The sequence below is a fragment of the Panicum hallii genome, chromosome 2 (assembly GCF_002211085.1).
Source record: "Panicum hallii strain FIL2 chromosome 2, PHallii_v3.1, whole genome shotgun sequence".
Lineage (NCBI taxonomy): Eukaryota > Viridiplantae > Streptophyta > Magnoliopsida > Poales > Poaceae > Panicum > Panicum hallii.
The window spans coordinates 6,778,254-6,790,521 of record NC_038043.1 but is presented as its reverse complement, the minus strand read 5'-3'; the positions used below and the strand labels follow the sequence as shown (position 1 = coordinate 6,790,521).

Sequence of the window (12,268 nt, the reverse complement as noted above, 5' to 3'; positions counted from 1 at the left end):
GATTTATTCACAGCCCGGTTCGCTGATTGCATCTTTAATGAAGACCATTTCCCGGCATTAGGGGGAGAATTTAAGTATCCTAACGAATGCCAGGAAATCAATTGGGATGACAAATCCATCCTATACTCAGACCCTCGTACTCAGGAAACTGAGCTTCAAGTTCAGAAAATTATAGAATTGCAACACTTTGCTAACAATCTGCCTGATGCGTTTACTGACTATAATGGTGTCACAAAATCCTTGAATCCTACTGTCAATGCGCCCAGCCGAGTGGAGGTACCTCGAAAAACCATTCAACCCCCTTCTCAACCGATTAGGGGGAGGGCTGCTAAGCGGGATAATACTTCTAATAAGCGACAAAGGAAAGGGAGGAACACACGATTCTCTAAATCAGTAAATGAAAGTCAACTTCCGGTTGATGGACACCGAGTGGATATAGTACATCCACAAACCAGCACTATAGTGCACAATTCAGATGTTGCTGGCACATCGGAACACCCTGAACCCATTCTTCCTATGAATCAAGAAGAATTACACGGGGTACAAGAAATTTCCATTAATTATACTAATTCTGGAAAGCTGTATGATCGTAAGAATACGGTCGTCAATGCATGTTTTTCATCAATCATAGCCAATAACCTTCTATCTGATCCAGATCCTAAATCCATGGTAGAGTGTCAACAACGCTCGGACTGGAACAAATGGAAGGAAGCAATTAACTCCGAATTATCCTCACTAGCGAAAAGACAGGTATTCACCTCAGTGATACTTATACCTCATAAAGTTCATCCTGTTGGATTCAAATGGGTTTTCACTCGGAAACGAAATGAAAATAATGAGGTTGTGAGGTATAAAGCGAGATTAGTTGCGCAAGGGTTTACTCAAAGGCCCGGCATTGATTACAATGAGACATACTCTCCTGTTATGAATGGAATAACTTTCCGATATTTAATATCATTGGCAGTACAAAAGCGTCTATTTTTGCAATTGATGGACGTCGTGACCGCGTATCTTTATGGGTCACTAGATTCGGACATCTACATGAAAGTTCCTGATGGAATATCTGTACCGAATAATGGCAAAAATCGTAACTTGTTTTGTGTTAAACTTAACAAATCTCTCTACGGCTTAAAACAGTCTGGGAGAATGTGGTACAATCGACTTAAAGAATTCCTTATGGATAAGGGTTATTCTAACAGTGATGATTGCCCATGTGTATTCATTAGGAAATCTTCTACAGGCTTCTGTATTATATCAGTTTATGTAGATGATTTAAATATCATTGGTCATAAACGTGATATTAATGAAGCATGTAATCTTCTAAAAACAGAATTTGAAATGAAGGATTTGGGTAAAACCAAATTTTGCTTGGGTTTGCAACTTGAGCACCTTCAAACGGGAATTCTCATTCAGCAATCTGCATATGTCCAGAAAGTATTGAGTAAATTCAATATGGTCAATGCATATCCGTCCAAAACTCCAATGATCGTTCGGTCTCTTGAGAAGTATAAAGATCCTTTCCGACCACGTGAAGATGGAGAAGAGGTTTTAGGTCCTGAATACCCATACCTCAGTGCAATTGGAGCACTTATGTATCTAGCAAACAATACCAGACCCGATATTGCATTTGCAGTAAATCTACTTGCTAGACACAGTGCTGCTCCTACTAAACGCCATTGGAATGGGATTAAGAATATTCTCCGATATCTCCAAGGCACGGCAGATCTTGGTCTATTTTACGAAAGAAATCAAGATCCTAGCCTAGTGGGATATACAGATGCAGGATATCTTTCAGATCCTCATAATGCAAGATCACAAACAGGATATGTATTTCTACACGGTGGAACTGCTATGTCATGGAAATCTTCTAAACAGACTCTGGTAGCAACGTCCACAAATCACTCAGAGATCATTGCACTATATGAAGCCTCACGTGAATGCGTATGGCTAAGAAGGGTGATTAATCATATTCAATCATCTTGTGGAATTCAACCCATTGAGTTACCCACCATTATCTACGAAGATAATGCAGCTTGTGTTGCACAGATGCAACAAGGTTATATCAAGAGTGATGCTACGAAGCATATCTCTCCTAAACTATTTTACCCTCACCAACTCCAACAAAGTGGTGAGATAAATGTCATGCAAGCTAAGTCTTGTGATAACCTCGCAGACTTATTCACTAAGTCATTACCTTATTCTACATTTAATAAATGTGTTAAGAGCATTGGTATGCGCCGACTTAGAGATTTGCTTGCATCAGAGGGAGCATCTCTTTGATTTAAATATACCTATACATCACATTGTACTCTTTTTTCCTATATGAGTTTTACTATATAAGTTTTCTCATATTAGGTTTTTAATGAGGCAATGTCAACACAAGTAAAAATCTATCTCTTGTTTTTCCCTTCGGGTTTTCGATAGAGATACCAAGAATATATACTGTTCATTTTCTCCAAATTTTTCCCACTGGGTTTTTCTGGAGTTTTACGCAGTATATATACATATATATTATTGCAAGTCTTATTTCACAGGGTTCCTAAGAGATTATACATGATGAACAACTGCTCAAGGGGGAGTGTTACAATATATGATCAGTTGATCATCAAGAAAAGGATAGGAGAAATCACAGGCGTTGATCGTGGCGGTTACTTCGCCAACGGCCACGATCATTACTGAACAGACATCTCCTCTCTTCTCCATCCCTTCATATATGTATAAATACCAGTGATCAATGAATAAAAACTTCACTTTTCTACCTCACACTACTGTAATTTAGTTTTAAACACTTCCCCTCCCCCGCGCCGGAGCGGCGCTGCCGCTGCGCCCTCTCTTCAACCCCCAGCTTATCCCGCTGCGCCCATCACCGGCCACCTCACCGCCGGCGACGGGAGGACACGACAAACCCCGGATAGCATCGCGCGGCGTCACCTCGACCTCCTCCTCCTCCCCTCTCTCACTGGTGCGTACCGGCGCGGAGGGGCGGCCCTCCCTGGCCGGATTGATTTCGTAACCCTAGCTTGCTCCGGCGGGTTATTCTACGAAATCTCTACTTTGCTGTGATTCTAAGCGTTGATTTAGTTGGGGATTTGATTGTAGCTAACTTAAATCTTCCGTTCCTGCTTCGATTAGGTTCCTCTTCTTGCCATCGCAAGATCATTCTGCGTAAGGTGCCCGCTCCCCCACCCCAGCTATAGGGAATGTAAGATGATTGTATAGCAAGGCCAATTTTGTTATCACAATTTTAGTTTGGGATCCGAGTCTCGAATTTCCGACATTGGTTGCTTTTGTCAGGTTCAAGACTGCTGCTTTGAGATTGTTGCGAGATGGGGGTTTCCGGCAATCGTCTCAAGTACTGCTGGCTGTGAATTCTGAAACGGTTGCCCCTTTGATTCGGAGGTTTTGCTCCATGCCCATTGAGAGCCTCACCAGCTGCAAAGTTGATGGTGATGCCTTGTATCAGGATGCTGGTGATCAGCCTCATGACAACTCTGATTGTGGCAGTGAGCCCAGTCATGGCATCAGTGCAGTGAGGAAACAGGGCAAGAATCATGGACCCAAGAAGAAACATGGACCTTCTAAGAGGGGCCGCCGTGGAAAGAAATTGCCAGGAAGGGATGGACCTTCTCAGGAGGGCCGCCATCATGAAATGAGATTGCCAGGCAGGGATGGTCTGTTTCAGAAAGGCCACCATCATGAAAAGAAATTGCCAGACACACCCGCCCAACCTTTTCTTTTCCAGATCGTACTGGATACTCCTATGAGTACTCTTATGACTGTACTTGACACATGGGTGCAAGCCGGTAACTGTCTGGAAAGAAACGAAGTCTTGATGGTTTTGTTCCATCTGAGGAAGCAGAGACTGTATAGCAAGGCTTTGAAGGTACCTTTTTTGTGTCTGCTGGGTTGGGTTGCATTAAACTTGTTTTCTTAGTGAAATGCATCCAGGTTTACAGCTATTGGTTAGTCCAGTAGTCTGCAGCATTTAGTCTGGCTTACCATTTCCATTAGCCCCCATGTTTAACATCTTTGACCTAATATTCTTGACAAATTTTACTCTTTCCATTTCTCCCTTTGTTTAATATGTTTCACTTAATATCCTTGGCATGGTTTTCCTACTTGGGTGTTTGTCCATTGTGGAGTGTAAAACTATACTTCTCTCTAGTTTCTAAGAATCATATGAAGCTGAAATTTCTCAAGTCTTGTCTGTGCCGCACTTGTTTCTAATCTCTGTATCCTAGCAAAATTATTAAGGCACCCAGTAAAAGCTGAAACAAAGATGGTATTTGTTTATTAACTTGTGAGCATGAATTTCATCGGTAACAGACTTAAATCATCTTATGAAACATTTGTCTTGACTTGCGGAAGTGTCACATTTTCAATTGCACCTGTACTCTGGATTCTTCTTGTGTTCTCATTTTCGACATGCCGTCCACTGAGACCTTGGTACTGAATAGTAGAATTGTTAAGTTTTCCAGAGGCAACTAACATTCAAATTTCTTAGCCTTTTTATGTTTGGGTTCAATTTGAAATTACCCATTTACAGCTTTAGATGGAATGATCCCCTGTGCTTGCTATTTATTCTAGAAAACATGAACTTTCTTTTGAGTACAGAATTACAAGCCATCGTTTGAACAGGCAACCAGTGTTTTTAAATTTTAAGGTGTCCTTAAGGCGTCACCTAGGCGTCGCCTAGGCGACAAGGCGGTGGTGGCTCGCCTCGCCTAAGGAGTCGACTTAGTCCGCCTTATCCCGCCTTAGCCCGCCTAGGCGATAAGGCGGTGGTGGCTCGCCTCGCCTTGCCTTAACGCTTTAAAAACCATGCAGGCAACTTGCCTGAAAGTGTAAAACAATTTTCATATTTCACATAGAGGTATGAAGAAGGGATGAGCATTAAGTCGCCGGACAGCCACTGTCATTGTTTTTACGTAGAATAAAATATAGCCTTGTGTCCTTGCTTTTTGGTGACTGTTTTCTTCAAAGGTAGCAGTTGAACAAGTTGATCAATAATTCAAACATATTCAATTGGTATATTCTTCGGTTATGGCATGTTAAATGAGCCAGACTAGGCTTGTAAAGCCTCTGACAGCCTGTGTTCCTTTTGCTTTTGTATTCTTTTTATATATCATATTGTAGTTGTTTATGTACCTTTTGATGGTAGAGATAATCCTATTAGGACATTTTTTTATTAGAATCATAACACTCCCTTTTTTATGCGAGTGTAGCATTTTTTTTCATGTGGAGATACACTTAACCATTCCTCATAGTATTCTGCGCCAGGAGCACAATGGATCTTCATTTTACTTAAACTACACAATGTTTTGACCTATAGTATTACCTATGTTTAGGGCAATTTTACTACCTTTGCTTTAGTTCATTGATGAATTGTTATGTATGATTTGTGGATCATTGCATGCATGTATGCTATGTTTCTAATCTACACATTCATCTGGCACATGCCTCCTTTGCATATTTTAAATCTATAGATCTAGATAGTAGAAATGCACCTACTTTTTGGTGATTTATTTCTGAATATCTGCAGTTCATGGATTGGATCGAAAGAAGAAAACTACTAAATTTTGAAGATCGCGATTATGCTTGCCATCTTGATTTGATAGCACGGAACCATGGTTTTGAAGCTGCTCAAAAGTACATTGAGAGGGTCCCTACACCCTTCAGGAATGAGGTGCTCTATGAAACTCTACTTGTTAACTGTGTATGTCAGGATGATGTCCGGAAGGCACAGCAAGTCTTCAACGAAATAAGGGAACTCTCTTTACCTTTAACTGTTTCTGCTTGCAACCAAATGATATTGCTGTACAAGAGGGTTGCTCGAAGTAAGGTAGTTGACATTCTCATGTTGATGGAGAAAGAAAATATAAAGTTTTCTCGTTTTACATACAAGCTCCTGATTGACTTGAAAGGGCGGTCAAATGACCCATTAGGCATGGAGTCGGTCTTAAATATTATGAAGGACAATGGTCTTGAGCCAGATTTTGCCACACAGACTATGGTTGCTAAATTCTACATATCCGGGGGCCTCATGGAGAAAGCAGAAGAGGTTATCAGGGCTATGGAAGTATCTGTAAAGGATAGTCGTGATGCCACCAGGTCTCTTCTTGACCTCTATGCTATTCTTGGCAGGCCAGACGATGTAGAGAGAATATGGAACTCATACACCAACCCAAAGTTGGAGGACTTCTTGGCTGCTATTGAGGCATGGAGTAAACTTGGACGTATCAAACAAGTGGAAGAGACCTTTGAAGCGCTGGTAAAGACATCACCAAAACTCACCTCCAAGTACTTCAATGCCATGCTGAACGTGTATGCAAAACACAAACTTCTGGCCAAGGGCAAAGAGTTTCTAGAAAGGATGTATTTGGATAGGTGTCCAATCAACCCTCTAACCTGGGATGCAATTGTTAAGCTCTATGCGAATTCAGGTGAGTTAGCGAAAGCCGACTCATTTCTGGCGAATGTGACAGAAGAGAATCCAGACAGATATCCCCTCTTCGGGTCATACATAACCTTACTGAGGGCCTATGCAAAAAAAGCCGACATACATAACTCCGAGAAAATATTTGATAGGCTAAAGCAGATCAGGTACCCAGGGAGGCAGCCGCCTTATAATTTGTTACTTGCAGCCTATGCCAGTGCCCAGGTTACACCGTACGGGTTCAGAGAAAGGATGAAAGCTGACAATGTGCGCCCGACCAAGACTGATATAGAATGTTTGAGGCGTCTCGGGTTCAGAGAAAGGATGAAAGCTGACAATGTGCGCCCGACCAAGACTGATATAGAATGTTTGAGGCGTCTCGATGGCTTGCAAACGGTAGAGTATTAGAGTGTTTATTTTTCCTTTTCATCCCTTTGCCATGGACCACCCCAGCTCGAAGAAGGTGGCCTGAAGAGAGTGTAGGATAGAAGAATCTACTACCAGGCTGCTGCTGTCTTTCCAGCATGGAATTTGGAATTTTGTTGTCCTGGTATGCTTGGTGTTGCAAGATTATCAAAGTTTTAGGCGAGTTGCTATTTGGAATATAAAAATGGAGATCTTCATTTTGAGATTCTGGATCTTGCCCTTTTGTAACGTGAATCTCAAGGCTTGCGATATAAGCTGTATTTAATTTTTTTTTTGCAAAATACGCTATGCTCACTTCAGCAGCTGTATTTATTTTACCTTGGTTGTTTTCCGAAGAGTAATAAGTGTCACCAGAGTTGAAGCTCAAATTGCTTCAGCGAGCAGGGTCTCTGTTTTTTGCCCAGCTGCTTGTTGACGAAGAATATATATAAATCGGAGCAAGCATTGGAGGCTTGTTGATCGCGGCGGATTGCTCAAGAACTCCATCGGGAACAAAAGATGAATAAGAGGTCGAGATAGAATAGCATGAAGAAACAAGCCCCCCTAGATCTAGGTGCTGATGGTTCAGATGGCCAGCCTGATGCTTACAGGGTCAGGGTCGTCCACGACTGTCCTCAACCACCCAGGATTGAGCCTGCTGCCACTAATAACCATCGATTCGGTACGTTCGTTAGGATTTAATTCAACAAACTCACACATGTCCTTGTTCCTTGAAAACATGTAACTTGTCGTATGAAATGTGTGCCCTTTTGTTCATTTTTTCTTGTGAGAGTTTTGTAACTAAATGGAATTTATTTGTCCTTTCGAGATGCTGTTGACTCGCGCGAGATGTAAATCCTATTACTTCTGCCTAGCTAGTGTTTCCATCCTGAATTATTGATTCCCAATGGTACCATCATGTTCTGCTCCGGTGACTCAGTTTCTGATTTTTCTTTTCTTTTTTTTTGAATAGCTCCGATGTTATGCTCGATTCTGGTATTATATTTAACGACTTGAACTCCATGCAAAGAAAAAAAAAGAAGTGTGAAACTATTAATAGATCTTTAAAGACCCAATCCTGCGCCCAGGCTCGTCCCAATTTCTGAGCCGTTCGTCAGTTAACTTGCCGCGTAAAATCTGACCATCGGTCCACCAGGGGCCAGGGCCTCCTGCCATCAAATGTAGAGGAAACGTCATTGCGTTATCACTGCAGAGTGCACGAGCCCTTGAATTTGATGGAGAATCAGTATTCCCATCATGTAAAGAACATACACTCATACTACCAATAACTAATCATAAGCCCTGCACTAGCCAGCAAACTAAAGTTGGCGCGGCAGCATGGCGCCCCAGGTTTTCTAGTTTCTAGCCTAGATTTAAGATGAGACTAAAACATGCTAGCAGCTCCCTTGTTGGAGTGATTGTTAGCATTATGTGTAGGTACAAGTACGTAAAAGGCTCTCATTTGGAAAAATTATCATTTATAGCAGGAAACTATAAGTATATTATACTATTTATAAGCATGACTGGCCCATCGGTGATCAATTTGCGCCATTTAAATTCGTAAAACAGAAGGGATGAATTGTTAACTTATCATAAAAGTAGTAGGAAATAAATTAATCACTACTTATTATGGAATGTCGTACTAGCCTATCTTTGATCAATAGTTTACCACGTGTAGTGCTAGGTTCCGTTTCTATATATGGGTGTGTGTATCAGGCATCAGGCATCAGGCATCCAGGACAGAAACTCTTCTAATATCACAAAGAATTGCGTTGATAGCCTTCCTACGTCGGGAACACAAAGCGCATTGATGCACTAGTATTGCTTTTGTTTCTTCTCCTTGGATACTATGTAGTACATGCACAGTGTAAGTGAAACCTACAAAAATATTGCTTATGTTTATTTTCCAAATTTCATATATGATACATTTATGTGAATGCTTATGCTAGATAGTAAAAGTTCTCCTTTTATCCTTTAGAAAATATGGCACAGTGCAAGGTTGGTTTGTTGTATGGTCTTTGTGTGTGCGCAAATAGGCAGAGGCATGGATCTTTGTGTGAAAATATATTAATGCTTTATTTTTATCTTTTGCAAATAGGCAGAGGCATGGATGAATTGGCTGGCCACAAGCCTACAATTCCATCGGGGATATGCTACGAACAAAAACATCCATGCATAGGAGGTTTGTGCTGGTGCTGTTTGGGAGATCACTACAATTGCTACTCTACACAGGACGAATGCAAAGGATCCTGCACTGAAACATGAGTTACAATTGTAGAGCATTTTCATATTAGAAAATATTATATAATAAAGAGTGGAAATATGATGATGAATAATGGATCCAGCCTAATAGGAAGATACTCCCTCCGTTCTAATATTATACGGCTCTTGATCTTCAAGTGATTGTAATATGGAAAAGAGAATGTATGCAAGCATGTGCAGCCGACGCACGGTGTAAACACACGATGCATTTCTGTGGGATTTGAAAATAATAGAAACTTAATCTAACAAAATGATATGTAGGTTTTTTCAATCTAGAAACTATTATGCATCTATGCACCCTCAAATTTATTTATACCCTTCTAATTTGAGGAGGGTATCAGGAAGATTATGGAGCAAATTAACATGTTCGAACTCCCATCTCCCAGAAGGAATCGATAAACTTGCATCTGGTTCTGAGTTTCAGACCAACCTGAAGCCCAGATCAGTGAAAGCCCACCCCAACCCGTCGACTCTCTTTGCAGGGGGGACGGCACAGCGCATCGTCAGCTCCTTCGCCCCCTCTCCATCCCGGGCCGAGTCCAATCCGAAGCCACACGGCGAGAGAAATGGCGGCGGCGGCGCTCCGTCCGGCGATCCTCCGCCGCATCCGCCTCTCCCCCTCCCCGCCGCTCGCCCTCGCCGCCGCGGCGTCCCACCCGCACGCCCTGGCGCGGTGGCTCGCGCGGCCCATGTCCTCCCACGACGCGCACCTCACCCGCGAGGAGGTCGTCGACCGCGTCCTCGACGTCCTCAAGAGCCACCCCAAGGTGGATCCCTCCAAGGTAACGCCGCCGCCCTTCCGCCGCATCCGCAAATCAGCGGCGCCGGATCCCCCCCCCCCCCCCCGGCCCCCACCCCAAAAAAAAAAGGTTCCTTAACCCTAGGTCGTGGCAGGTGACTCCCGAGGCGCACTTCGAGAAGGATCTGGGGCTGGACAGCCTGGACACCGTAGAGGTGGTGATGGCCATCGAGGAGGAGTTCAAGCTCGAGATCCCGGACAAGGAGGCCGACAAGATCGACTCGCTCCCGCTCGCCATCGAGTACGTCGCCAACCACCCCATGGCCGGCTGAGCCTCAGCTCGCCGGAGGTGAGGTCTCTTGGTTTTTTGTTTCCGAGGGCAAATAATTGGCCGGAGTGGCGCAGGAAAACGTGTCCCTGGCGCTCCGCATTGCTTCGCGGGCGGACGATAATGTCGAAAGGGAACATTAACATTTTGTTTCTCAGACGAGGCAATGTTAGATTGCTGTTTTCAGTGTGTTATCTATATGTCAAACTAGTTTGGTCGGTTACAATCCTGCCTATTGTTCCATTATCTGATTGTTCAAATTGGGTTCATAAAAGTTTATTACACTTATTTACCAGTTTTCTTCCATGTGTTCATGTGAAACAACTCAGAATTTGTTGTCGGTGCCTTGAGATTCAGTACCAGACTGTTCACATGCCTCGTGCAGGTTTTGGTTGTCGACCTTGGCACTAACCAAACTTTTAGGACATACGACATGAACTCTGTCCTGGCTGTCCTACTTGATTTGGCCCTGACTAATTTGGCACAAATTGGAGTTCCTGACTGAAAATCTATTGTATTCTGCTGAATTTTGATGGAAATATTTGTGCCATGCACATCTTTCATGTCTTCCAAATAGTAACAGAAAGTTTGTAGCATGTTGTCGTTGACTCACTTTGTTTCTGTGTGTGATGTCTTGGTTGTATTGCTTGAGGATAAAGTGTCATATGTTTTTTGGTTTGTACACCCTCCATTGCCCTATGTTTATCCATTTTATTCGCAGTTGTTGCTTCATAGTGCTTGATCATTGAAGTAAACAAGAGTATAGCTATTTTAATATTTTTCACTTTAGAACCCTAAAAGAGTTAAAGGAAAGCTTGGCTGGCAGGATTCCAAAACAAAATATTTTTTTTTGAATTGGAGGGAGTAGTAGTTAACAAGTTTGCCTATAAAACATCAGGTTCTTGCTGAAACCAAATGCTCCCACTCTTTGCCACTTCAAATCAGCCTGGTTTAGGATGAAACTGAGCATATTTCGATGCTACTTGGTGTTGATCCCTAAACTAGCATTTCATGTCTACTGAGAGAGTCACCACTGAGATCCTCGGTACATTTTCTACACAATGTGGTGCCCCTCTTTCATGTATAGCTGACCAAGCAACATCCTTTCTTTCTCTTAGTCCTGCTCACCCTGTCTACATCTATGCGAGGTTTTCACTGAGATTTTGGGGTATTAGTTTTCCCATTATTGAAGGTGTTCTTTTTGTAGCTGAAATTTTCTTTTTGCTGGAAATCTATGTTTCTTGCTGTTACAACCTTCTGATTAGTAGGAATTGATGCAGTCTAGAATTATTTGTTGCAGTTGCCATGGTGCAGGAACATGAAGCACCATGTATGATTTATTCCCATCTGAATGTTTACTCTAAAGTAATGCTTAGTCGCAAGTTATTGTTAGTCACATGCAGGGGAACCGAATGTTGATTCAGTATTTGCAATATTCTGGAACAGTTGCTTGTTTAGTCTCTCTTGTGGCTGTCTGTGTACGTGTATGTGTGATCCTGATGTGATGAGTTTATTTGTATTAACTAAGAAGGAACTGGGTTGCCTGTTTGGGTAGTGTGCTATAGTAGCTGAGAAATAAGATCCAAGTGTTGTGTAGCAGGACCATCAGACATTTATAAGCATGCTGTGTAACTGTGAGTCTAAACCTATGGCAATCATTGACTTCTTGATGGGTGACACTGTCAAACAAACAGATTGAAAAGTAGATGAACAAAAGCTTAATTTGTTAGCTCCAAATGTCAACAAACCTTGTTGAAAAGCTCCCCTGAATGATTTAAGCATTGCATTTCTTCTGTTAGTCTGCTACCTATGCAAACTGCATTGGACATCTTTGTAGTCATAAGAAACTTATATGTTCAAAATGCTTCTCACATCACACCACTATCATCATCGGTGGCATGTAATCATAGCATCAATTGGATGAATCATGGAATTGAGAAACTTTGCCTTGTTCCATTCCATGCGCATCTGTTGTGGTGCTGAGTGTTTTTTGCAGTTCCAATGTGTCATAGCCACAACTAAGGATGTAAAGTTGGTAAATTGGATAAATATCTTATTTATTCTTGTAATTATCCAGTTTCCTCCAGTTGGTCAAAAA

At 42.2% G+C, this 12,268-nt stretch overlaps 2 protein-coding genes across 2 annotated transcripts; both read left to right on the top strand.

Moving 5' to 3' along the window:
• The first annotated feature begins 2,789 nt into the window (after window positions 1–2,789).
• Window positions 2,790–7,197, top strand: LOC112883414 (pentatricopeptide repeat-containing protein At1g80270, mitochondrial-like). The gene is made up of 4 exons (XM_025948710.1): window positions 2,790–2,962; window positions 3,133–3,202; window positions 3,295–3,883; window positions 5,543–7,197. Coding segments are annotated over exons 2-4 (1,893 nt in total). The 5' UTR covers window positions 2,790–2,962; window positions 3,133–3,200; the 3' UTR covers window positions 6,845–7,197.
• A 2,342-nt stretch (window positions 7,198–9,539) lies between these two features.
• LOC112879364 (acyl carrier protein 1, mitochondrial) lies at window positions 9,540–10,476 on the top strand. The gene is made up of 2 exons (XM_025943603.1): window positions 9,540–9,885; window positions 9,998–10,476. The coding sequence occupies exons 1-2, from the start codon at window positions 9,670–9,672 to the stop codon at window positions 10,172–10,174; spliced, it is 393 nt and encodes a 130-aa protein (XP_025799388.1). The 5' UTR covers window positions 9,540–9,669; the 3' UTR covers window positions 10,175–10,476.
• Window positions 10,477–12,268: the final 1,792 nt, after the last annotated feature.